This window comes from Rhipicephalus microplus, chromosome 3 (assembly GCF_043290135.1).
Source record: "Rhipicephalus microplus isolate Deutch F79 chromosome 3, USDA_Rmic, whole genome shotgun sequence".
In the NCBI taxonomy this organism is placed as follows: Eukaryota; Metazoa; Arthropoda; class Arachnida; order Ixodida; family Ixodidae; genus Rhipicephalus; species Rhipicephalus microplus.
This window is the reverse complement of record NC_134702.1, coordinates 8,738,838-8,766,701: the sequence shown is the minus strand read 5'-3', so window position 1 is coordinate 8,766,701 and position 27,864 is coordinate 8,738,838. Positions and strand designations below refer to the sequence as shown.

The window sequence follows — 27,864 nt, the reverse complement described above, 5'->3', positions numbered from 1 at the left end:
TTCGAGGGTATACACCGTTCGCCGTGCTTACATTCTTGACCATCTTGCTTTGTCTACAATACTCGCACTCATCTTAATATTAGCCCTTAGTTGGCTATAGCCAAAGGGTGGCACACCGGGCACGTGCCCCCCCCCCCCCCCAATTTTCTTTCGCAAAGAGGGTCCCTAAATCAAGATGGTGCCCCCCTCTCCCCGTAAAAACTTTTTGGCTACGCGCCTGGATCTAGCTGTATGGTTTCGCCATATTTTTATTCCTTTGTCATATACACGAAAGCTATACCTGTGGATGTGGCAGGGAGAAAATTCTTTGCTGCGTGGAAATACTAAAATTTTCACCACTCGTTTTCGTTTGTAGTATTTATTTATTTATTTATTTATTTATTTATTTATTTATTTATTTATTAGCACTTACTGCAGTATTATTCAGGCCTATGCCAGCTGTGGAAACGTTGTTTCGGGTGATTCGTGAGATGTGTACGGAAATCCTGAAAAAAAAATAAAGAACATTTGCTCGCTGCCTTTTACGATAAATTTCCCTGCAGCGCCAATCGTCTTAAGCTGGGTCGAGGCATCAATCACGGCAGTAATCAAGGAAATAAAGTTAATTTATAGCGACAGGTAGTCGAGTCAAATGAGAGAAATATAGCACTTCCTGCGTGGAGGCTATTTTTGCTTTAAAATTGCCAAAAAGCGGCCACTGGTAATTTTAGCGAAGTAACGGCAAATAAACAATTTCGCCGTTGAAACCAAAACGCGGAAGAGCGTTCGGGTTGTGGCGCGGGCGCGTGCGTGCGTTTTTGTGTGCGTGCGTGTGTGCACGTGTGTTTACGTGTGTGTGTTTGTGTGTGTGTGTTTGTGTGTGTATTGTGTGTGTTTATGTGTATATGTGTTTGTGTGTGTGTTTATGTGTGTGTGATTGTGTGTGTTTATGAGTATGTGTGTTTGTGTGTGTGTTTTTGTGTGTACGTGTGTGTGTTTGCGTGTGTGTTTGCGTGTGTGTTTATGTGTATGTGTGTTTGTGTGCGTGTGTGTGTTTGTGTGTGTACACGTGTGTGTGTTTGTGTGTGTGTAAGTGTGTGTGTACGTGTGTGTGTTTGTGTGTGTGTACATGTGTGTGTGCGTGTGTTTGTATGTGTGTGTACGTGTGTGTGTTTGTGTTTAAGTGTTTGTGTGTGTACGTGTTTGTGATTGTGTGTGTATGTGTACATGTGTGTGTGTGTGTGTGTGCGTGCGTTCGTGCGTGCGTGCGTGTGTGTGTGTGTGTGTGTGTGTGTGTGTGTGTGTGTGTGTGTGTGTGTGTGTGTGTGTGTGTGTGTGTGTGTGTGTGTGTGTGTGTGTGTGTGTGTGTGTGTGTGTGTGTGTGTGGTCGAGCTTGCTTATACCAAACTCACAAAAGTACGATAAATTGCTCGATACATTGGATAACGTGACATAAAACTTTTTCTGAAATTTGAGTATTTGCACTGCGAATTTCAGTTCACAAGTTGCCTTCACGGCTGAGCTTCATGATTATGCAAAGAAAATAGCTTCACGGCAACACGTTTTCTTTTTTTTTTTCGCGTGGTTACGTACAAATTTGTGGGTTTTCACGAACAAAATCAGGTAGTGATACCTCGAAAAGTATTCTGGAATTCAGATACCAAAATACATTTGCTGGACGCCTAAAACACAGATACTGAGACTCGTTTGTCTTTGATGCAATGGGATGTTTGCGAAGCACTTTTTCAAAAAAAAAAAGGCATCCCGGAAAATAGACACAAGAATACAGATACAAGAGTACAAATACTGCAATACGTTTTTGTTTCGGGGATGCTGATGCTCCGCAAGACATTCAGTAGGTGGAAGATAACAAGAGGATTATCGTTCCAGCGCATTGAAACTCCCAAGTTTGTTCATCACTAACGAGCACCAGTGCATTAATAAAAAGTGGTACATTTATTGCAGACACAAACTTTGTTTTGGTGAGAACGTTGTTATGGTAATTACACTTAAGCGACAACCGTTTTCTAAGTAATAATAAGTAAAAAAGCTTCTCAAATAGGCTGTCATGGGAGCATCTGTTAAGCTTCAACAACAACAACAACAACAACAAAAAAGCTCGCAAAATGGCTCGCTGCCCGAAATAGAAAAGTTTGGAGTGTGGCACTCACTTTGAGATACACAGACTTTCATCAGCAGAGGAACAATTCTGCTTGCACAGTTTTGTGTGAACGGTGTTGGGTGCTTCAATACATGGGTAATTTTGTGCATGCGAAGAATCCTTCGCCGCCATTCCAAAGTCACCGACATGTATTTGCTCGGCTTAGCAAGAAAATGTCTTCCTTTCTCTGTGTGAGCACGCCATCGTGCCTACAAAAGAAAGTAGCGAACGAAATTCATGTCCTGCACAGTAACGCGAAATAATCGATACACCTCAAAGGTCTATAACTACTGCGAAACAAATACATTTTTAAATGCATCTCAATAGAAAAAAACACACACAAAATTATCTCTTAGATGATATTGAAATGCTCTTGTATCACGATGCTGCACAGGCCTGGTTGTGGGGTTCTATGCATGGGCGAGTCTTATACGCCCACAAGATACGCTATCAATGTCAATAGCGCCTGACAATCTCCACATACAACTGTGCGCAATCACCTGTAGCCGGATGTGCGTAGTTCGCCTTGGCCCTGACCAATATGTATGTATGTATGTATGTATGTATGTATGTATGTATGTATGTATGTATGTATGTATGTATGTATGTATGTATGTATGTATGTATGTATGTATGTATGTATGTATGTATGTATGTATGTATGTATGTATGTATGTATGTATGTATGTATGTATGTATGTGTGTATGTATGTATGTATGTATGTATGTATGTATGTATGTATGTGTGTGTGTGTATGTATGTATGTATGTATGCATGCATGCATGCATGTATGTATGTATGTATGTAAGTATGTATGTATGTATGTATGTATGTGTGTGTATGTATGTATGTATGTATGTATGTATGCATGCATGCATGCATGTATGTATGTATGTATGTATGTATGTATGTATGTATGTATGTATGTATGTATGTATGTATGTATGTATGTATGCATGTATGTATGTATGTATGTATGTACGTATGTATGTGTGTGAACATTGAAAAACAATGCTTGCTATTCTGGCAAAGTGTTCTCACGAAATTTCGGCAGAACTTGTCAGAATAAGAACAGTCTATAGCTTCGTTTAGAGTTTTCAGTGTCTCTTTTATTCGCATTTTCTTGTAGCTTCAATTATACCCTGCACTTTTTCTCGATGTCACTAAAACGTGCACGCTCATTTAGACTAAAATAATATTCCATTGGGAAATGCAACCAAGAATGTAATTCAGTGATGCTTGCGTTCTAGAATGAGAAGATGGGCTACAATATTCTGTACGACTACTTAATCAATGTACGAGCTCGATTCCCCCCCCCCCCCCAAATCGGACAGTCTCTCGAGAATGTACGATCATCCGCCAGGGTTCACGAATGTGTTCCCCACAGTTGGTATAGTTGTTGTTATTTCGGGAGCCAGCAAGTTGCGGTGAATTGAAGTGTGCGAGACCAACGAAATAAGCCTGGCGGATTGCTTGCATCTGGAGAGAAACGACACCAGCCTTTTCTGGCTTTGTCTGCAAAGTGTTATGATTGTGAGGGGGAAAAAAAAGCGGCTGCGGCGTCCGGAAAGCAAAAAAAAAAAAAAATGCGCCGACATCTTCCCGTTCGAAAGAATGATCGATTGCAGCGCTCGTCTTGGAGTGCGCCCTTTTCTTTTCTATAACCGGTGCAGTTTCTTCACTAACATCCGATACACGAACCTTCTCTTACGAAATTCGAGCGTAGGTGGTATATTATAAGAATATATACTTTTTTTTTGCGTGGAGAAAGCTTGCGCGCGGCTACTTTGCACGCACTTACCGAATCTTGCGCAGCAGTGTTTTCCATGGCAACGCGCATCCTCGTCTTGGAGGGGCTCACCTCCTTGAGGTGGCCTTGAAATATCGCACCACAACAATAGCCTTCGTTATTAAGAATGACACCGAACTCCTTTCAAAAGTGATGAGTGCACGCACTCGAATGTGGTGTTACCTGTAGGGCGCTAAAGAAGAACCTAAGTAAACGATGCTGTAGCGTAAACGCAGATTCATTATCACTGCTAAGAAGATGCTCGAACTACGAAAAAAGTGGACGTTTTGTATAATTGAGACTGAGCTGCGCATTGTGCTACAATTTTGGCATATTAAAAGCTCAACGCACCTGTATAACGTACTCGTACAGCAATATAGCGCTCAGACGTTCTGTATTAGAAGTCAGTATATGGTACAGTAAAATACATTCATCATGCTCTGAATATGTGGGCTGTTCTTCTGCGTGTATATATTGTTTTTGGCTCCCACAAAATATATGAATGGTACAGTAAGAGCTGGCTATTTTCACAGCTAGGGCTGTTTGTTAAATACTAAACTGGTGCGATTTAACGTCGCAAAACAACCATATGATTATAAGATACACCGCATGCTCCGGAAGTTTCAACCACCTGGGGTTCCTTAACGTGAACCTAAATCTAAGCACACGCGCCTTTCGACTTTCATCGAAAATGTGGCCGCGGCGGCCTGGATTCGATCCCGCGACCTGCTGGTCAGCATCCGAGTGGGTGCTGTTCTGGTCGAGGTTTGCCGTGTGTCGTAGATAAAAAGTGATGATCACCATGAACCGGTCAGTCACCGGCCAACTCGGGGCAGATGGTTCACTCGAGAAGCTGCGACGTGGGGCCCCTAACCGGCGATCGTCACCCACGTGTGCCCCTAATGTGTAGTCGGGGGGCGTAATGTAATTAGCCCGATTTTCGGGGCCCATGCGCGCTCCAGGAGAGAGAAAGCACAGCCATGCAGAAGAGACTGGTGAGTTGATAAAAGCTTTGCCCTACCGTAAACATACACTATATAGACGACCAGCAGCAGATCCAGCCTAACGCGACTTAGTGAAAGCTGAGCTAATTTTCTATTAGTTTGATTTTTAGTCCGTTATTTCTTAACCAACATATAGAGAAATCGAGTAGCCGATGCGGTACCTTTGAGGTAAAGGGCACCGCATTCATTCACGCATAACAGAACGTCGAGAAGCTCATTGTACTGCACGGTGTCAAGGCCTCGACTAAGGCGTCTCTCAGAATCATATTTTAGTTTTGAAACAGGCATGCATTAGGTGCTTAAAACCGTCCTTATTATGTGACCCAGGTGGCGTCCCTTCCGCCATACCAAAGGCTTATGATAGTACATTTGCCCCAGTACCGACTACAATATTTATTTAATAACTGTATAAATGCTTTCACATCTCCCAGAATGTGGAAAACTGCGCGTGTTTTTCCAGTGTTTAAGTCGGGCTGCAAAACTGATTTTTCTAAGTATCGCTCGATTTCGTTACTGAGTGCCACGTCGAAGATCTTTGAGCTGGCTCTTCACAACATAGTGTATGTTAGCGTGGCTAATTCATTGATTCCTAGTCAACACGGGTTTCTCCCTGGCCGCTTAACTACCACAAATTTTGCTAGTTTCATGACGCAAATCTCTTCACCTATATAGTTCTCAAAAGGACAGGTTGACGTAGTATATATCATGTGACAAGCAAGGCTCTTGACGTATAGTTAGCCACTCACTGTTTTTGGTTAAACTTGAAAACTTCGATGTTGACTCGTTTGTTATGAATCTTCTGCACAGATATCTGCTTAGTTGATCATGTAATGTTGCCGTAACTGGCCAGACGTCTTCCTTCTACGAAGTGACTAGTGGAGTCTCTCAAGAGTTGGTATATTAGGCCCACTTTTATTTTTAGTTTATGTTAACGACGTTTCTTTTGCAATTCGTTATTATTCTTTTATCTTATATGCTGACAACATTGCGACAGTTCAAGAAATTCATTCAGTCAACGACTGTCGCTTGCTGCAGTCAGATTTGAGTTCTTTCTCTGAGAGGTGTGATAACGATAACCGTTGTCTGAATACCTCAAAGACCAAGTTCATTATGTATATCTCGCAAAACAACCATCGCGTCATTTATATAATCTGTCAATACCATGTTGTTATGTAACGTTTATGAATTTAGTGATCTTGGCGTTCTTTTCGATAGCATGCTTAATTTTTCTGCTCACACTAGATGTGCTGCCACGTGAGGCCTTCGTTCTCTCGGCTCTGTTTGCAGAATCTCTCGAGAATTCAGTCCTCCTACAGCCTTTTACGAATTGTACACCGCAATATGTCTTCCTCAACTTGAATGTGCATCTGTGATCTGAAATGACACTGCTAGATCTGGAAGTGACGTCATTGAGCGAGTTCAGAAAAAAAATCATAAGCATTTACAAGCATTGTTTTGTTAGAAATATCCTTGGATCTCATTCGAACGATGCCAGAATAATTATCATTGCCATCATTTCACTGCCGGCGAAATCGCGCTGACCTGTTATTTCTTTACAAAATAGTTCGCGGTATGGTATCCTGCCCTTTACTTTTCAGTTGTGTAAATTTTTGAATTACGCGTAAGTTAACCAGAGAGAATCGACCATTACACGTACCTGCCAGCTTCATTCAACACTCTACTGTTTATAGAATACAGAGTCTGTATAATGTCGAATTTCATGATCTTGATGCTTTTCACAGGACACTGTCATTGTTTTTATCTCAGCTCTGCACTGCCTTAACATAGTCTTATATATATATATATATATATATATATATATATATATATATATATATATATATATATATATATATATATATATATATATATATATATATATATATATATATATATCACTTCGAGGAGCTGTTCTTGGTGCCACATTTTTATGTTACGAGACTTGCGGCCAGTATATGCCGTTCATAAAGAATTAGTTATTGAAGCCTCGTGTTTACGTACGGTCACTCCTATAACGACAGAAACAGGAAGGAGATTAACCAGTGGGCAAGGGCGCCCGCAGAAATTTTTCCAGGAAGATGCATTCGCAGGAGGGGAGAGGCACTTAGAACAGCCAGCCTTTCTTTGACTGCCTTGCCATGGCCGGTATATAGTCGTAGCCTGTACCGTGAGAAAGTGGCCTCGCTATTCTGAATGCTGTTTCACTGGGATAAGCAGGACACGAGTGTGTATGATCAAGCTGTATAGCTTATTTCTACTTCACGGACAAATATCGCACTTAATATGATCACCAAGACGCTCGAAGAGCGAAGGGGAAGAAGACTTCTCTTAAGTGCGGGCGCGCGCTCAGCATGCTACATACAGCTCGCTATGCTGTGTGTAGTTTTGCCTGCGCTACGCTAAGCAACGACGACAACATACGATAAGGGCACATGAAAGCCTGCCCCATAAAGTGTTTTGCATTGAGAAAAAGACAAAAAAAAAAGAAACTGACCCACTTGTTGCGGCCAATCTTGTCAACTGGGTCCCTATTCATTCTTTCTCGCCTGCGAACAAGTACACGGGAAACATAAACAGTTATACTATACGCGTTCACTCGCAGCTCTTTATTTCACCGGAAGCCAATTTCGCGCGCGAAAAACCCGTTCGCTGGTATTATCGAAAATCCCGTCCCAGTTCGTTCATCTCGCATTTCGTCTTCCTACGCACCGCATCGCGTAACAACAACAAAAAAATTTCCTCGTGACTCAGTCCAGGCTGGTACCCGCGAAATTTGTTGTGCCCAAAGGAAAGCAGGACGCGAGCATCGCACATAAAAATCCGCGACCCGCCAACCGTAAAATTATGGGTCAAGTCGGCCTCTGAAACCCAGCGGGGTCAGTCGGGCTTTTCCTTTTCGCCCGTACTTCCTTCACCGCTCGTTCATTTCGTTTATCGTGTTTCCTATAAGTTCCGTTTGGGAACGTGTATTCTGGTCTTTCCCGCAGTTTATAAATAGCACTGCTTCTTTCAATATTTTCTTCTTCCCCATTTTCGTTCTTTCCGGCACGTGGCTCGGATCATGGCTCAAGCTTGGACTGTGGGTGCAGCTGACCTCGTTCGGTACAGCGTTCCCCACGCGCCTTTATCGTTCACGCTTTATCCGTTCAAATCGAGAACGGCAGATTGTGTTAAGCGCATAATCACCGCTAAAAAATAGCGGATTAACCACTCCGGAGGCGCGAAGACAGGCTACGCTATAAAATGCCGCTATACGCATATGACAAAGTGGCCCGGACCTATAGCGGGCATTTGATCTGCGACGTATGGAAAACAGAGGTTGTAAGGAGCGCTGCTTGTCTTATTGAAAAAGCTACGAAAAAATTGCCCGCAGTTTCCCTCGGGGGAACACTGAGGAGGATGCGGACCATATAATTGATTAACGGGGTGTTAAAGTGCGACTTACTTGGGTCGATGGCTAAATTGGTTAACGTGGTTGTGAAATGGGGTGTTAAATTGCGACTTACTTGGGTCGATGGCTAAATTGGTTAACGTGGTTGTAGGAGGGGGTGTTAAATGAGTGAACACGTACACACGTATGCAAAAGGGCGGCGCTGGTCGAAGGGACGTCGATCATTGTGTTTGTGGATTCGTTGGAATTCATTTCACCGCGACCTTGGACGTCGACGCGCCGTACAAACCAACCGACGAGCGGCAACTGAGCGAGCGAGCGCCGACCTTGAGTATATATACAGCACGACGGCGCATGCACTGTCAGCTGTTGAATGTTCTCGAAGCGCGACGCCACATGCGCGTCCACTGGAGAATCAGGAGAATTGTAGATGTCGAACGCGGTGTGTAGAGGAGGAAGGGTGCACAGATGGTGGAGCAGTGAAGCGCGCGCGGTGTGTAGAGGAGGAAGGGATGCACAGATGGTGGAAGAGTGGGCGACGGCGCGACGGCGCATGCGCGCGCGTCAGCTGTCGAATGTTCGAGAAGCGGTGCGGACGGCGCGGACGGCGCTCTACAAGGCGCGAGTATAAGATGCTCCGCATCTAAAACAAATTGGGTTGCTACGTCGCTTTCCTTTGCTTGATCTCGGGTTGTGTTGCAGCGGAAAATTCCACTCGCGTGGCTCTCGGTCAATCGGCTCATTTCGTGCCCCCCCCCCCCCTTTTTTTTTCCAGTGAGGCAGCCCGGCGTTGCACTCTTGCAATGAAAAATCATCATCTTGTGTCCGCGACCTAAAAATAGAGAATTATGCAAGTAAAATAAAAGATAAATATTTCCGTGACCGAGTAAGGATCGAATCCAGGCCATTTGAACGGCAATTAAGCTTAAGTTCTAACTCACAGCCGCCCGTCTGTGAGTTGGAATTATATAGAAGAAATAACTTGCTCTCTTTGAAAATGCAGTGAAAATAAATTTCAAGCTTTACTAATACACGCGTCCTGTACACTTCACATTATTTTATTCCCACATCGTACATTTCTTACGTTCAGTACATTTTTTTCACCCTAACCAACACGGTTTTCAAAAAGTACTTTCTTGTGACACTCAACTTGCCCTGTTCGTTTACGACCTAAGTTCTAGCCCGGATATTAACATACCTGTAGACGCCATTTTCATTGATTTCGAAAAAGCCTTCGACAAAGTTGCCCATAATAGATTATTTTTGAAGCTTTCACGTCTTAACCTTAATTGTCCTGTTTTTAATGGGATATGTGACTTCTTGACTTACCGTAAGCAGTTCGTTTGTGCTAACAACCATCGCTCTTCCCTATCCGCTGTAGCCTTCGGCGCACCTCAAGGCACCGTCCTTGGTCCTCTGCTATTCCTAATCTATATTAACGACCTCCCCAATAACTTAGCTTCTAACAATCGTCTATTCGCAGATGACTGTGTCATTTGTCGTCCTGTTTACAATGAAAGCGACACTGTCATCCTACAATGTGATCTTTATTTGATTCAATCATGGTGCGAAAACTGGCTGATGTCCCTTAACACAAAGAAAACCTGTCCCATTTCTTTCCATCACCGACAATCTTATTCCTCCAAAAAATACTTGCTGTCTGATTCTGAAACTACAGCAGCTAATTCATGTAAATACCTCGGTATCACTCTAACTTCAGATCTAACCTGGTCATCCCACATAATGAACATCACTAATGACTCAAACCGCGTTCTTGGCTATCTCCGAAGAAACTTACGTCTATAGCCCCGCCTTCTGTTAAACTTTTAACCTATTTAACACTAGTTCGCCCGAAGCTATAGAATACGCATGTGCCATCTGGGATTCCCATCAAATCACCCTTATTAAAACACTTGAATCCATCCAAAATCGCGCAGCCAGATTCATTTCTCCGGGCTACTCCTATCACAATAGCGTCGCCGAGCTAAAATCTCGTGCTAACATGGTTAACTTAGCTTCGCGCCGCAAAGTTTCAAGACTGTGTTTGTATCATAAATTTTATCATGCATTGCACCTAAACCATATTATCGTTCCAGCTCACCGTCTTTCATGCCGTATCAGCCATTCGAAATCGGTTCATCTACCCCATGCGCATACCACTGCCCATCACCCTTCAGTTTTTGTGCAAACATCAATAGAATGGAACGATCTTCCTGCTGACGTCGTGCTCCACTCCAGGATCGTCCATTTTAAAGAAGCAGTCGAACAAATCATCTGTTTGTGAACTGTCTACCCCCTCATTTAACACCCCTTGAATGGGGCCCTTGGGGTATTATAAAATAAGTAAATAATAAATAAATAGCGTGTAATATCGCAGTAATATTGCGTGGTACAAGTGTACATTGTCATCGTGCGTCGGAGCATGCGGCTCTAGTGAGGACTTCATGGTTTGAAGCTGCTGGCCACCCATTACAAAATGCACACAAGTTACTGCGCTTATTCAGATAAGATCACGTCGTAGGTGCATGGCAAGTTGGAAAACATTTTACGCGCGTAATTAGTTATGGTTTAAAGCATGCTACCCACAAAATAATGCAGCCATATGTGAACGCTTCACTGACACGATCCGCTTTCAGCTTTATCGATTACATTGCAGTAATCCAATATTTAAACTTCTCGACTAACATCGCGCAAAAAAAAAAGTGTGCACTACGTGGTTGAAGTAGGCACTAGGGAAAGAATATCGCTATCTCATTCTATTTTTAAATGCGAAGTTCGATGATCTCCCAATTTCGGATACGTATATGCAAATGTAACCATTTCGTATTGTTCTAAATGTTTGCTCCACGAACAATTCTAGGGAAAACGAGGTTCAACAAATTCGTATTCAATAAATAAATAAATAAATAAATAGAAGAAATTCACGGGGCTAACCACTTAAACTGATACTTCATGTGTTATTGTGTTTTATTGTGCGCTTTATTGTGTGAAGAAGCGGTCAATACATGTCATGTATATGTTGCCGTTAATAATTATATATATATATATATATATATATATATATATATATATATATATATATATATATATATATATATATATATATATATATATAATTACTCATATATATATATATAGTTATATATATATATATATATGAGTAACTGTCTCTGGCGCTTGATATTCAAGCATTTTTTCAGCGCCAGCCGGCTCCGAGTGTACGAAAACTTCTTACCTTTAACAAGGCTACATAGATGCTACAATGATGCATCGCGTTACGTAGTCTTCGCGTGCTACATAAATTAAAGGCCATTGTCTGAACGGGGATAATGGACTTAGACACGCTAGAAAACGTTTCGATAAAAGTACAAATACGCGTCTATTAGACAGAAAGAGAAGCAAGGAAAGATGTTAACCAGAGGCGCGTCCGGTTTGCTACCCTGCGAAAGTATCACATCTGCATGCGATCTCGGTCATCACCTTTCGGCATGACGCAAATAACGAAGCGGATGACATGCAGCGCGCACCGTTCGATTCGCTCGCAGGAGTGGGCCAGTTATTTCGCTGGAAAGGGAAAGCGTAGGCCGATGAGTCGCCAACGAAACTCCACCGACTCGCTTACGCAACGATGACGAGTCTGACGTCATTCGGGCGCTGTTGGGAAACGCCGTCGCAGGTGTCGGGAAATGTGGAAGAATACCATTCAAGATAATGGCGACAATAATAGAAATAAGGGTGGATCCACACTGGTGGTGCGAAGACCGAGGTATAGCGGCAGAGCTGGCATGGTACTTCTAAAAAACGGGGCGGGCAAACGCGGACGCAAGGAGAAAGTCGAGACACCTCAAACGTCGACTAATAACTGAAAAATGCGCGCAAGTGTGGAAAACAAAAAAGACACTCTTGCCCTTCAGAATGGTTTGAACTCGCGGTATTCTCCTCCTCCGCATTTCCCCGTTTCTCTCTCTCAATTTCTCTCTCGGTCTTTTTATATTTAATTTTTTTATCTCCACTTTTGTATTTCTCGCTTTCTATATTTCTCTCGCCACCTTCTTCTCCATCTTGATCTTCCTGCCCCCTTTCGTTCTCTCTATTTCTATCTCTATTCCTTTCTACATCATGTTTTGCTCTTACCTCCTCTCTATCATTGACCTTTTCAATCTTCTTGTTAGGCGGTGGCTACACGAGACTATACTGTGCTCTGCTAGCCGCTCGTCTTTGGGTAGTTAACATGCGGGTTCGAATCTCGCGTCGCGAAGAAATCTTTCCCCTATAGAATGATCTCTTTCTCTGTCTTGATTTTTTTCTCTTTTCCCTCTTTTTTCTTATTCTGAACTCACTGTATCACCCGTCCGGGTTGTTGCATTCCACGCCGGAGTAATTGGTGCTTGTGTTTGGGAAGCAAAGCTGAAGGTGAAGACGACGACGATGAAGAAGAAGAGGACGAAGATAGCGTGTGCCGGTTCGTGGTAATGTTTTTTTTTTTTGTCACAACTCAGAAATACAACCAGCTACATCAGCTTCGCTGTTGAAAAGCTTACAAACCCGTCAATCAGATTAGAATTTTATAGCTCCAAAACATAAGCTGTTACGCGTCGATCCATGCTCTAACGCGCAACTTTAGATCCCAGCTCTTAATAAATTAAATGGCCGCCGTTTGGCGTAGAAAGCTTGAAAAAGGCGTAAGACTAACTTGCAGTCACGGTTGGTCCGCGGCGTACAATCTGCAGCTTTCTTCTATAGTTTTTTTAAAATTTGTTTTCCTGTTAAGCTCCAATGAAGGGTTACTCTGTTACGCACGCAGTAAATTTTTCTTAGCATATATGTAAATAGTATTGCTCCCACATACAGCCGGCTCCAAAATAAGGTAGGACTATCGTTACTGTTATTCTTACTTCAGTGAAGACAAACTTGTGCGCCTTGAGAAGGGCTGACAGGCCGGTTGACTGCCCCTCGCTAGAAAAGGAAGCACTGATGGACGAGGGGTGAAGCTTGTACTTGCACTTGGGCTTGCACTTGTGCTTGTACTTGGGCTGTAGCTGGAGGAGAAAAAAGCTGGAGATCAGTGTGCGCAGATTTAGGTGAACGTTACAGAACCCCAGTTGGGTGAAATTTCTGGAGCCCTCCGCCACGCCTATCTCGCAATCATATGGTGGTTTTGAAAAGTTAAACCCCAACAACAATTGTTCTTCATCATCGCCTTCATCACCTCGTCCTCCTCCTCCTACTTATTATTATTATTATTATTATTATTATTATTATTATTATTATTATTATTATTATTATTATTATTATTATTATTATTATTATTATTATTATTATTATATGGACACACTTACTTGAAAGAGTTTCTTGTCCAGTAGCACGATACCGCATCTCCACCGTACCACATCTCCAGATGCGAATCAACACTTTTATGCACAGCCCATCACAGTTGTTTTTCTCCTGTAAACTGTGCACGTCAATCATCTTGGTTCCCAAAAGTGGTTCGATGGCCAAGCCTCTCATCCTCATATGTAGAGCAGTCATTCAGTCCAGAATTAAGTACAATGTTGCTACGGTGGAGAATGCATGATGAAATATTGCGTGTGATCTTGGTTTTTGTTGACAGACAACATTTCGCATTTTGTTCTGTCTTATTTCCGCAATAATTAACTATAAAAAAGGCCCTCGTTAGGGATATTTTTGTGCGGCAATTTTTTTTCCCTCGTTTCGAAAAAACATACCGCGAGAAAGCGAACCATGCGGGTGATTTAATTTCCACCTTCACTGAAGGTGGCGTTTAATGAGTTCGCAACTGTTTTTTTTTTTCTCACTTGCGTTAGCATGTTTTACTGCATAGCGAGTGCACTATTACCCATCAGAATGCTTGTCGTTGTTGTCAAGAATGCGCTTTCGCCACATGACACAAGTGCCAATATTACACATCTCGACAAAGCAGGTTTAGTACACACAACAATAACGCCATGCCTATATGCCTGCTGGCCCAAGCGTTCTATTTGAAAGAAACATGGCTAGAGCGACTCGATTCTACATCTATTTCAAGCGTAGAAGCCAACGCTTAGAAGAAAAAAAAAAGAAGTGTAATGGGCCTAATGACCAATTGTACCATCGTTAATTCTTAAAAAATGTAACAGTGATGCCAAAGCGGCAAGATCTTTTGTCGCTGTCTGTTTGTCTGTCTGTCTGTCTGTCTGTCTGTCTGTCTGTCTGTCTGTCTGTCTGTCTGTCTGTCTGTCCGTCCGGAGCTACTTTTTCCTCTTCACTGACGCAGTCGCGTGCAGCACCTCGACGCATTGTTGGTTGACAGATGAAGCAACTGTTTTCCGTGCCAATCAGTAAATGGCAGAGCTTCCTCGGTGAGATGCCCACGTGCCCGCAGTTTCCCGCATGCGTCGACCTTCCTACGCAACAACCGAGGGTGGGTGTCGTCACTCCTTGGAGCTAGAGGAGAGGGTGCCAGACTGACAGAGAGAGAGAGAAAAAAACCCCTTCATGCAGTGTTCACGACAACGTGCTGTGCCGACGCGGGAAGCTCGAGAGAAAGAGGCAACGAGGCCACGAAGAGGTCATTGATTTTCAGGCGTGCTGCAATTCGACTAGACGTTGGGTCACCTTCACAGGGGCCGTCCTACGTAGCTCCAGTACGCATTTGACGTACGTGCCCAATGTAATAAAACAGTTCTCGACAATACTTTCAAGCAAGCGGGGCGCTCGTATTTGGAAAAAACAAAACAAAAAACCGCACGAATACCTCACGAAGGCTGATCAAAGATGAGGACGCTCCGCGGACCACTGAGCCGGAAAAGCTTTGCTTGCGTGCGCCGCTCGCAAAAGCGTTCCCTTTCGGGCTATCGTAGCGGTCTGTAGCGTGAACTATCGATGCTTCGTGATCGCGTGACACGTCGTACGTACGTAGAACGGCGTCGCGCAAAAGCTTAGCAATGGACGACGCCGGCGGCTTCGACAGCGTGGGCGCGAGCGGCCCGCTATCTCAGCGAGCGCGGTGAGAGAACGAGGTGCTCACTAGCGCCGCCGAGAGCGAACTAACCAGCGTAAACATAGCCGCGGCTCAGAGCCGTCGGCTGCGGCTAGAATCGACTTTTCCCGCCCGTGACACACCCCGCGCACACCCCTCGGAGTGGCGCAGCTGCTATGACGACAGCGTGACGTCTCTGCCTGCGGAGCCTGGCGCATGCGTGGCGCTCCGTGCTGCTTCGTGTGCGTTGCGGCCCGGCGCTTATCCGTCAGGGGCGCTTAAGCGCAGGGCTCGAAGCTTGTTCGCTCGCTCTCGAGGTTTACGTGCGAGCCGCCAGCCATGGAGACCGACCAGTTGAGGCTAAGCGAGATGGCGTACCTTCATGTCCCGGACAAGGAGCGCTCCAAGAGCCCGTCACCGTGCGACTCGCTCGCCTCGTCCGCCACCGACATCTCCACACTTCCCATCCACGACAGGACTCCGCACCACGACGAACACGTGAGTCAGGGTCACCACAGAGGTCAGAAAGTGTGAGCCAATGGGGGCGCGGGGGCTCGTCCCCAACCCGGCGGGAGACTCGGTGACTGCCGACGTCGCTCCCTATGCCCCGGCTTCCCCACGAAATTTCGCGCTCGCTGCCATCGATCCCTGGCTAGCGGGCATGCCGGCCGGTCTGGCGGCCACGTAGCAGCAGTTACGACCCACGCGAACTCGTCGCAGCCGGGCCACGGTAGAAGGCTTGGCCACGTCACTTTTACCGTCGCCTTCGAGAGCTTCGGTTCGTTCTGGTGCGTGTCGCAGTTTGCAAATAGCTCTCCGCCGCACGGCGATGTAGGCGGACGGCGAAGCCAGCTTGGCAGGGCGTCTGATGCAGGGACGCGGATGGGCGCTCTCGCGTAGACGCCCGCTCTGCTTGTTCTAAATATATAACGGGCTTCGGAAAATACCGGCCGCTCTTAGATGACAGGTACTCCTTACCCGGCGCCTCGGGCTCTTGAAGAAACGTCGCCACCGGGGCGCACAGATTGCTTCAACCGATGCCGTTGCTGCTTGTGGAATTCTGCGAACGCTTTGGAATATCTCGCCAAACCATCCCCTATCCCTTCTTTGTCGCTCGCTGTTCGCAAACAGACGCAATGTGAGAGGTCACTTTGACTTGCCCTCGTGTATCTAGTGTGTGTGTATCTAGCAAATGTGTATCTAGTGTAAACATCGCTTCTCTTATTTTATTGCAAGCACTGCGTTCTCAGGTAACGTTGTTCTGTTGATTGAATTCAATGAAAGAAAAAAAATCGTCGTCGCGTGAGGCTTAAACCCCTTTGACAGCACAAATCTGTATCACTGGCACGATTATGTCAGCCGTGTAACATATTTCTGTCCCAAGTTCTGCCAAGAGACGTGTTTTTTTTTTTTTTTTCGGTATAGCTCACAACGGCAACCGACTAAATATTTTCAGCCTTAGAATAAACATTTCCTTAAAATCCAGGTCAACGGGTCGAACACGGAATTAGCTAGCTGGTTCAAACAAAGGCTTTTAATAATGCTTATTTTTAGAATTATTCCTAGACGGTTCTTCGCTTGGCTGAAGCGCTGTGCACTCGGTAGAGCTTGGCAAGGACACTTTGCGATATTGAAATATTTATTATATAATGAAACAGAGCTGGGGGACAAGCTTGAATGTATTAATAATGTTTACAACTGTTACTAAGCGTCTTTGTACCTGTCGCTCATGAAACTGTGCCGTCGTTTCTAGTTACTTTTTCATTAGAAATATCTGCTTCTGAACACCGGAGGCTTAATTTTGATGATAATGACGATATCTTGTTTGTGACCTTAACTCCACTGAATCACTTCAGTGATTACAGTATCTGCGGGCGTTCATTGTGATTCATTGATGCGATTTTTCCTTTTCTTGGAAGGCTGATAACGATTACACAAAGATCAATTTGAAATATTGGTGGCTGTGCGTTGAAGATGGAGCGATGCACGATTGATTTTTGTTGTTGCTTGGTTTGCAAGAAGTGAAGGCTATTGACAGGGGAGCAGCAGCTTCAGGGGTGGGGGGGCAGGGGAGGGGTGGACTAGATATTATTTCTTCATTTTTTTATTTGTGCAGCACTGCTGGTGTTCCGGATGGCTGTAGTATAAGTAGAAGGGAGGCAGCACGTTCCCGAGCTCCTGAATTCGTTTTGCTCCTAGTCTAGAGACGAGTTTAATTTGCACGTGGGCTTGTCATGATCTCGAAAGTAGGTGAATTGGATGTTTGCTTATGACTAAAATGGAGATAACACTGAAAAAAAGAAAGGCTGTGTTTGCGTTCATTTAAGCTTATGAGTGCAATAAAATTGTGCATCTACGTCAATCAAGTTGTTTTTGCAGAGAAAGACATCCTGCGATTGGGTAGTTTGTCAAGCGACAAATCACGCGCTGATTTTATTGCTTCGTCTTTGATTTATGCTCGCTCTTCCGACCAAATCATGCTTCGAGTTCGATAAATATCAAATGATTTAGATGCAGGTATATTTAAATAATCACCAAATATAGTTTTGTAGTTATCTATATGGACAGAGTACTCAAACGACTTTAATATGGGTGATATAACCGAAACTTGATTCGTGCTAACTAACGTGTTCTGGGTAAGGGGAGTTGGAATACAAGAGATTATATAAACAACGAAGAGGGGAAAGTGTCTATAAATGAACATTCACTTTTGTCGGTGCTGCCACGCAAATGAACTCTCCGCATAGCCATGCACTGAAGGAACTGGAGAAAAGAAGATAGACAGAGAAGAAAGGAATGTCAACGGGTTTAGACTAACTGGTATGATACACTACACGGGGTGGAATGAGCTGATAGTTTCAAGGTTAGAATAGTAGTGAAAATTTGAAAATGTCATGGGGGATGTAGGCGATAAAGGTGTTACCAAAATATTTAATGACAACAGACTTATACCTACAAGATTGACAAAGTGTGACGTTGTGTGTTTTCTCTCTCAATCTTTTTTCTGAAAAGCCACTCAAAATGTCAGATAAACAAGGAGTTGATCAACAAGGGGTTGGCTATGTAGCTGCAGTTATCGCGAGGGAAATTCCCTCGGCCAACAGTGTTCATAAAAGTGTCTGAATTTAGCCGCAGTGGGGGTCTGAACTGGCAACACTGTTGCAATATCTGTCACGCTTTCTGTGTTTGACTGAATGTTGTTTACGTTCTGCGAGACAGTCGAGAGTGTAGGTGGGCTTTGTTGTGCCAAGGATTTTGTGTCAGCTCTTTCACTGCCGCACACATTGACAACTGTGACTGGGCCCATCTTGCGGACAGAAAAATAAGTGCTCTGGGCTTTCTTCTGACGTGAATAAAAAGAGGCGAATCTCGCACTGCTCTAGCTCAGTTTTAGAGCTTCATAGCGCTGACATAATTTTATTTGGGTATTAAAGCTTTTGGAATACATCAACACTATAATAAAGAACCACGCCAGTGACACCGATTCATTCATTTATTTGCGCTAAATGAAATGCATCTGTCCTGATACTTTATACAGATGAGATATTGCAAAACACAAATATTTTTTCTTGTTTAGTCTATTCTGTTTATGTTATTCATCCAATGGTCTACCTGAAATGGAAGGCCCTGAAGTGGCTTACCTTTTCAGCTATCTGGTTTTAGTAAAGTCACGGCAGCAGTAGACCATGAGGGACTAAGGAAAACTGGTTGTCAACTCAATATTTTCAATCTTTGTATCGGGATCGGATGAACACCGTGGTTCTTTTATAAGCGCCGATATTCGACAGTTGCCAACATCTAGTCAACTCTAGCTGTAAGTTTCGCCAGTGCTGATAGCATGCGAGTACATTCCTCCAACAAGCTGCTGAGACAAAACTTTTGCTCGGAACGAGATGTATGTCGTGGGAAATTATAACAGGTATGATCGTGGAATTCTTCATGTACCGTTTCATGAAGGCGGATGCGAATGCCCCAGGAACACATTGTCATAAAAACGAATATGCAATCGTGCACTCGTGTCATGTACGAGTGCTAATCGCAGTAAATTCTTCTGATGAACTTCGCATTGCTCTTTTTCCTATCTGATTTCAAATTTTGAATATTTAGAATTTATATTAATTACAACTAGGAATTGTGCCTTAAAATCAGGCCTGTGGTGTCTCATAACTCTATTTAAAGCCAGCCTACAATGCTAAAGCAACTATTTGGCGCTTGATTGTCACAAAGTTGCGTTAGTGATTCTTTGAACAAGGACTTTCAGTGGAGCCCGCGTTTCGACATATTCTAACTTTGTCGATTGAGTAAGGAGCGCAAATACACGCCGCTCACGCTAAAAGTGCGGAAGCTTGGTCGATGAACAACGCAAATCACAAAGCATGGTTGAAAAGGAAGCAGGACGGGTGACGTTCCTTATCATTCAATTGTTCAACCGTTCCACGTGATCTACGCTGTTGAACAACACGAATCGACACCAACTTGTCCGGCTGTCCTCTGTAGAGAAGTTTGCCGCAAATATTTATCCTTCCAACTCCAGTTCTTAGGGTCGCACTATAGTTCAGGTGTGCACTCCCACATACTTTGCGATTCACGCATTTTTCACGTCGCTACCGAGAAGCCCGCGGGTAGTTATTTTGTCGATGGGTATCTGTGTGAACACGTTGCCTAATAATTAAATAGTTAATTTTTGAGGTTTAACGTCCAAAACCACCATATGATTATGAGAGACGCCGTAGTGGAGGGCTCCCGAAATTTCGACCACCTGGGGTTCTTTAACGTGCACCCAAATCTGAACACACTGGTCTTTAGCATTTTCGATTACATCGAAAATTCGGCCGGGGCTCGCTCCCACGACCTGCGGGTCAGCAGCCGAGTGCCACTAGACCACCGTGGCGGGTCCGAACACGTGGCCTGAGTGGCGGAGCGTGAAGGAGACGACGCGGCCTCGGTGTCACGCGCGAGTGCGTGTGACGGGCCACGGCTCAATGAAGCCGCGAAAAGGGGCCCTCGTGTGTGGAGGAGCGTGCGCATTAAACGCGGCCAACAAACGAACCAAGTGACGCACGCCGAGTCGCTCCGGCGGGATCGAGACAGGCGCGAATTTCTTTGTAAACGGAATGATGTGGCCGTGTTAATTATACGATAGCGTGCTCGTTTTGAGCCGCAGTCTTCCCTGTAGCACCGGTGTTCTCTCTCCTTGACTAACTTTATGTTAGGCGATACTAAGTGGACACGGAAGTTGGAGGATGGACAAAAAGTGTGCGCTCCTCATCAAACTGGAACATTGGGAGTATATTATTCACGTATACTGTTGCTTTTAGTGCCACCCACACCAGTCGAAGCAAGCTAACGCATTCGCCTTCCAGTTTCGACACACCGGTATTGCGTGCATATGGTGCGCGGAGTTGTTTAATGGGGGAAAAGGGGGAACTTAGCCGCTCGCGCCTTTCACCCCGTTAGCCGAGTCCTAAGCAAAACAAGCCAAATTAAAACGAACTGATGGTGTTCTTCTCACCAAAGCCTCACCATGTATCCAGCTTTCGACGGGTATATGGGGAGGGAATAAGCCGTTCCTTGTGTGGGGGGAAGTGCTTTTATGTGAGAAGAAGAGGAAAGTGAGCCCCGTAACTATCCCTCAGGGGGAGGACACCTCGACAGTAGCTCACGAGGGATGGGGGTAGAGAAGGGTTAAAAGGATAGGATTAAAAGGTAAAGAGATAGAGAGAAAGGAAGGAGAGATCGAGGCGCAGGGACAGTGAACGACGGAAGTAAGGAGAAGAAAAGGAAAGATGGACACGGTTGCAGGAGTCCGAGGACGGGGCACCACTGGCGAGAGCTCTTGTCGGCAACAGGAGATGGCGTAGGGCTAATCCAGTCGGCCAGAGCTACGCTGACGTCGTCGTCAGGTGGCGGCGTCAGGAGGTGGCGTAGGACCAACCGAGTCGGCCAGAGCTGCACTATCGTCGGAGATCGCGAGGGCACAACCGGTCGGCGTGGAATCCAGCGAGCTAGTCGTTCTTTGTGTGCAACACCAGTGGCCCTCGGCCACCATTGTCGGCAAGAACGTGTTTAGCGCCATCACCGTGCGCGTTTAACAAATGAGGTGAAAGGTCTCGTGAAGGTAATGGGCACGATCGGCGCCTTCTCTAGACGACTGACAGAGAGGAAGCCGCAACATGCCCCGCCCCCGCCTCGTGCACACGCCTGTGACTGCGTGTAAGCAAGATTATCTTTGAACCTGTCGGTGGTTTTGTGCCCATTCGTGTGGAACGCCTCGAATGTTCCCGGCGAGAAGTTCGCGCACCTTGTCCCTGCATGCTCCAATACTTTTCCATTCGCTCTATTTATGGGCCGACATCATGGAAGTATATAGGTGCCACACAAGCAAGCCGACGTGGTGGCTCAGTGGTTACAGTGCTCGGCTGCTGAATCGAAAGCCGTGGGTTTGATCCTGACTGCGGCGGTCACATATCGGTGGAAGTGAAATGCCCGCGGGTCCTATGGACTGTGCTGTCTCAGTGCGCATTTAAAAAAACAACAACCCATGGAGCCCTCCACGACGGCGTCCCTGATAGCCTTAGTTGCGTTGCGATGCTAAAACATGATGATGATTTTTGATTTGACATGTGGGGTTTAACGTCCCAAAACCACGATATGACTATGAGAGACGCCGTAGTGGAGGGCTCCGGAAATTTCGACCACCTGGGGTTCTTTACCGTGCACCCAAATCTGAGCACACGGGCCTACAGCATTTTTGCCTCCATCGAAAATGCAGCCACCGCAGCCGAGATTCGATACCGCGATTCGCGGGTCAGCAGCCGAGTGCCTTAGCCACTAGACTGACGCGGCGGGGCCAATGCTCAAACAAGGCAAACAAGTCCTGATATCGGAGAAAATTGTGGCCGCGCATAGTGTGCTGCCCATACGCAAAATGGGAGTACCTGAAGCAACTGTAGCACAGTTTTCCAGTTATATTGTGTTACAGATCGTATTAATTACACAAGACAGTACCATAAATACGTACGAATCACTGCGGGTCCTTATGCGAGCTCCGATGCTATTGTCACTGGCCATCTGACCACCGTGAAGAGCGCTTTCGTTGGCACGCCCTGCTATATCCTGCTTGCTCACAAGACATCGATTCAAATCCGACCAAAATCTCTGACAACTTTAGGGAATGTTTATTGGATTTGGTAATACACTGGTCATGTACAGCAGCTAGAAAATAAGGGCAAGAGCATGCGCGAGTTATGGACATAAATGTGAAAGGCTATAGTAGGGCGCAAATATAATCAGTGATGAAGGCCTGATGAAGGCCAGACTCTGGCCGAAACTGTCGGCCAGAGTCTGGCCGACAGTTTGACGACACCGGCAGTATTGACAGCTGGATGCGAGAGCGCGAAATTTCCATACCAAGTTGACGTCACGACGCAATCAGCGGGTTCGCTTTTGTTCCTCGCCCCCGCGGTCCCAGCTTCACTCAGCGGAGCGAGCTGTCTTTACCATTGTCTTCCGCGACAGTGTGACGTTCGATGACGTGACAAGATCGTCGGCGCAGTCAGTGACTTCTGCCCCATTTTCCTCGAGCGTTCAAGGTGCTATTGACGCCGCACTCGCACTGGCGATATGTTTAAGACTTCTGGTTTGTGCGTGATGTCTCTTTCTGCGGTGATTTTTTTTTCAAAGGGGCCATGATGCTCAGTTTTTTATCTTAATATGCGTTGTGTGGGTAAATCCTTTCGCATTCACTAATAAGATTGCAAAATTCTAGTTCATTTGGTCAAGTTAGCGCTCAATTTAGAATTTAACAATAATATAATCACGCAAGTGGCCTGTGAATCGCGCTACACTGGCGCCACTGGCGCACTAGCGAGTCGTGACGTGACAAGTAGTTCGCTGAGCGAGCGCCTGCATTCGGCGAGTGATATTGTTCGAGGTATGCTGTGCGTCAAAACAAGACATTTTAGCTTCCTTCAGCTTGGCGCTGAAACCGAATCATTTACAACGGCCGACACTTTCGGTAGAAGGCGACGGTTCCGCTCCTTCCAGCCCATGACGTCACGCGTGCCATAGCAAAATGGCAGTCGCCGGCGATTGGCGGGGTTTCTCGGCCCCGAAATATTTTTTACGGCGCACTTTTCAGATCTGTGTAAACACAATATATTCTCCGCTTCCAGTTCTTGCTAAAAAACGCGAGTTGTTGGGCAACCACGTCATGATCCTCTTAAGTCCTCAGATGCCTCATCAAATGCGAAAGTTAACCGTCGGCGTGGGCAGGAGGGATGCGAAATGTTACCTTGGCGCGATTGCGTTATCACATAATGCCAGCACGGCATCACAGATTGACAAAATTTGTGACGTCATCGCGGCGCGACTATGGCGTAGCATACAGTGACGTCACATGATGTTATTACGCATAACTTCGTCACTTGATCCTACGTAGGCCGCTCATGTACGCATCGGCTGTGATTGAAAGGTGGCTTTTGCCTTCGAGTCGTTTCAGGCGAATGCACAGCTCTGTTGGTTATTATTACTAATATATATATATATATAACATTTAAAATCTCATCTGTTAAGAGAACTACATGGTCGCAATAAGAACATCCCATAAACTCGAATCCGATTCACACAACGATACGAACGAAAGACGACACAAAATTCGGTTCAGTCAGATAACACTATGAAGCGCGATGACCTCCCTCAATAGTTTCAACACTGGAGCAGTGGGAAAGCACACAGCGATCGGTGCGGTGAGCTGAAGAGCCGTCTAAAACGATGCAGATTTCGAAATAAAGACTCCTACTACATACATAGCCCCGACAGCAATGTAGAAAATGCCATTGGTCGACCTTTTTAGTTATTCGAGAAAATGTCTATTTCGGTCTCTTCACACAAAGCTATCAGAAAACTGCGGGTGAGCTTCTTAGTTTGGTATAAGCTGAGTTATCTCTAATTTACTTCATTGTCAATAACATAAGCCTTACAGAATACGTAGGTAAAACACCAAGAAATTCAATGATAAGGAAAGTTAGAAAGATAATATGGAATTTGCTATGTCACTTCCAGAATACATGGGCACAAATGGGTTAAATAATGAGTATCAACAACTACTGAAAGGAAAGGGGTGATTTTATGCTTACAAAATTATGCCTGTCAGCTCTAAATAGCCGCTTCATCCGCACGTAGTCAATTTGTGAATGCATTCAGGTGTATTTGGCAGATATCGAAAAATTGGCTACATCAGTGGAAAGATAGCGAGACGATGTGCCATTGAAGCTTAAAGAGAACTAATTGGGCAGCATGAACTTCCGAATGCTTGCTTGGGGTGCCAGAAAAAAACTGTCACTGAAGACGCGACGAATGATGGATGATGTCAAGAAAATGAAGAACAGGCGGAATCATTGCATTACGTAAAGTTCATTGTATACATATGAATTATTTTTATGGACGTTTCGGCCCACCCATGGGTGTTGCTAAGGTTCATTCATCTCAACAGCTCTTCGCAGTGATTTCTGTTCGTACCTGCAGTTGCTGACGCCATGATTAGGAGGTCAAAGGTATCGTACGTGACAACAACAACATGTATGAGAATGTTAAAACTGTTCTGGTAGCCGTGCCATATCGGCAGCTTAGCTTAGAAGACACATTTATGAGCAGAGAAGTTTAGGTTTTTTGACAATGGTAAATTCAAACGTCACACTTTGTTCGCACACTAGCTGGTTTTACGTAGAAGGAAGGACACTTTTTCTTTTCAAGGAAAATCCAATCCAGCTGTGGTTATCGTATGCGCGATGACATTTAAAGACACTTGCTGTCAGGTCAGCTTTGATTGTAAAAACGGTGAGTCTGTAGTGCATCTGAACTGCGTGTATTTTCAAAGCCCGCATTTAACTGATGATGACGCTCGAAAAAGTTGAAGGTTCCACGATTTCGCAGTGCAAATAGTTTATGCTACACGTTTTCAAGAAGTCACTTCAGCGGACAGCTTAGGAGCAAGACACAGACTTGGTATATCGTCAACTGCTCTAGCATATGGAACCAGTAAAATTATTTGCAGATTTTGTGTGTTATGTATGGACAAGGCACGGCTTATCGCTGTCATGGCGTCAATGTATGTTTTGTCAAAGAACAGGCAAGCACGCTTATTTTTATTGCCTGCAAGATGCCCTGATTATTTTTTTAGTTTGAACAGTTTTATTTTTCATAAATAGCACGGATAATACCATACGCGATTCAGTTTCTTCTGCTGAAAAGGTGACTTTATTCTGTACGATGATTGTCAGATTTACTAGCGTAACAAATCGCAACAGATACTTGTGTGCTGTGTTATTGTTCTTTTTTTTGTGATTTCTAAGTACCATTGCGAAATTTCCAAGTGGAAAATAAGAAAGTTATTAAATTGCCTGTGTTTTTAAATCATATGTCCAAAAACTGAAACCAAATTGAAAACGAGAAGTATATACAGTGAAGTAACAGGTCTGCACCAGAAGCCTGGAGGCTATATAGCGCCACTTTTGAGATATATCTCTGCCGGAATCATGAATTATACTCGCGTTGGTCGCTAAAGTTTTATATTCTGCACATCATGATGCGCCCTTTTGGTAAACTGATATAAGCTTATTTAAGTTCTGAGGAACGCATCTGCATGCGCAACTGTATTACCACGTTTGGCGCGGCGCCAGCTGTTTTTTTTTTTCATTTTTTTTTCGTCCAGGACTCGTATTGCCTGCCAAACTGAAGTCAGTTACAAAAAGGAAACGTTAGGTGCTTACGCAATCCCAACAACCCACTAAAATGACAGTTGGTCTTTAGTTTTCCTCTTATTGAGACTATTTTTCTTTTCTGTCCTGGAGCTCGTTCATTTTTTTCTACCGTGAAGCAACCAGCCGAGTAAAGAGAAAGCCACAACGCTGTACAAATGAAACTCCTACAAACGAACCATGAACCATTACTGCTTGAGCAGAGCAATACTCGAAACCGAACGTCAAGCTCCAACAACACTTCTCTGTTGGGGAGGGGGGGGGGGGGGGGTTCGCGTTCTCCTCTTGATTGAAACCGGGGATTTACCAGCGTTTTTTATCGACAGATATTGTCTGCGTGGAAATCGAACGAGATGAGGCCGAATAAAACCGCACTCTCATACGTTCATGAAGTGCCCTGGAACTTCAGATATAAATAATGACTACCATGGAGCAGTGGCGTGCTTGTGTCCACTCAGGGTTGTACGAGACACTAAATGCGAGCGGCTGGGCAGGAAAGCGAGGTCCATGGTTGAATGATTGATAATTGTTATATGGGGTTTAACATCCCAAAACCACCATGTGATTATGAGAGATGCCGTAGTGGATGGCTCCGGAAATTTCGACCACCTGGGGTTCTTTAACGTGCACCCAAATCTAAGCACGCGGGCCTAAGTCTTCGCCTCCATCGAGTATGCAATCGTCGCAGCCGGGATTCGATCCCGTGACCTGCGGATCAGCAGCCGAGTACCTTAGCCACTATACCACCGCGGCAGGGCGTCCGTGGTTAAATATAAATGCACAGAGTTATAAGATAAAGTAGAAATTGCTTGCACAAACATATAGGTGGGCGTCTTGGTTTTTCTATAAGGCTAAAAACACGCCCTGTCAAGAATGGAAGGATAGCAGCTTGGGCAGTGCTTTTTTCAGCTTCCAGCTAAAACGGGCGCGTAAGTTTAAAATAGTTGACTGTTGAACGAGTGGGTGTTTGGATGTTTGGACATAGAAGCCATCGTAAATAGCGGAACTCGACAGGAGACCAGGAGGGAACAGACGAGCACAGACGAATTCCTGCTCCCGTCTCATTGCTCTACTTACGACGGTTTGTAAGAGTGACGTTATTTTGTTGTTTTTATTCGTGTGTGTCAATGAGAAGACATTAGCAAATGGACATGCGCTGACTTTTAAAAAGAAATCTGCGTGAATGTTTGTTTGGGTAAAGCTGTTCTGCGGCAGCCCCCTAGGTGAAGAACGTTTTACCGAAGGAAAGTCTCTCATTCACAAGTCTACTGAGTAAACCCCCAAGGATGTCACTGAAAACGCTTTGCCATTTATTTTATTTTTTTCGCCTGCACTTAGGTATATATATTCGCGGTATAAAAAATACACATTCAGATTGCTTCATATATGAAGTCCATCAGTGAACGCAGTGAACGGTGGAAGCTCCGTAAATCCAGATTTCAAGGTGGGCTTGTCGATGGTCAGGTCTGAGGCGGTGAAGACGGCCTAAAAAGTAGGCTGCGGTAATGTTGCTGCTGCAGAGAGCCGTCACAGATGGAGTAAGCGCAAACCCGACAGTTAAAAGTAAATTACTTGTGGAGCAATCATCGATTCTAGTACCATCCTTCTTGATGTCCGCTAACCGCAAAGAGCTCTACAGCTTGGTCGTACAAATGAATTAATATCCACGCAATACAAAAATAAAAGAAATATTGAGGCCTCTGCCCATGGCGATCAACTTTGGGCTGTTCAGCTGACCGATTAAGCAACCAGGGCTCAAGAAATAGGGACTGTCACCTATAAGCGGGACCTCTTGCCCGTCCC

General features: G+C 44.8%; 2 protein-coding genes across 2 annotated transcripts in view; one reads left to right on the top strand and one right to left on the bottom strand.

Moving 5' to 3' along the window:
• Rrp6 (exosome component Rrp6) overlaps positions 1–13,352 on the bottom strand; it is a 95,776-nt gene extending 82,424 nt beyond the window's left edge. The window contains exon 1 of the mRNA XM_075888832.1: positions 13,221–13,352. The gene's annotated coding sequence lies outside the window, so the exon portion shown is untranslated. The remainder of the gene's footprint in view (positions 1–13,220) is intronic.
• A 2,178-nt stretch (positions 13,353–15,530) lies between these two features.
• Positions 15,531–27,864, top strand: part of LOC119183081 (solute carrier family 2, facilitated glucose transporter member 1-like) — an 89,427-nt gene continuing 77,093 nt past the window's right edge. Inside the window, exon 1 of the mRNA XM_037433567.2 lies at positions 15,531–15,802. Coding sequence (XP_037289464.2) covers positions 15,644–15,802 — 159 coding nt within the window. The 5' untranslated portion in view covers positions 15,531–15,643. The remainder of the gene's footprint in view (positions 15,803–27,864) is intronic.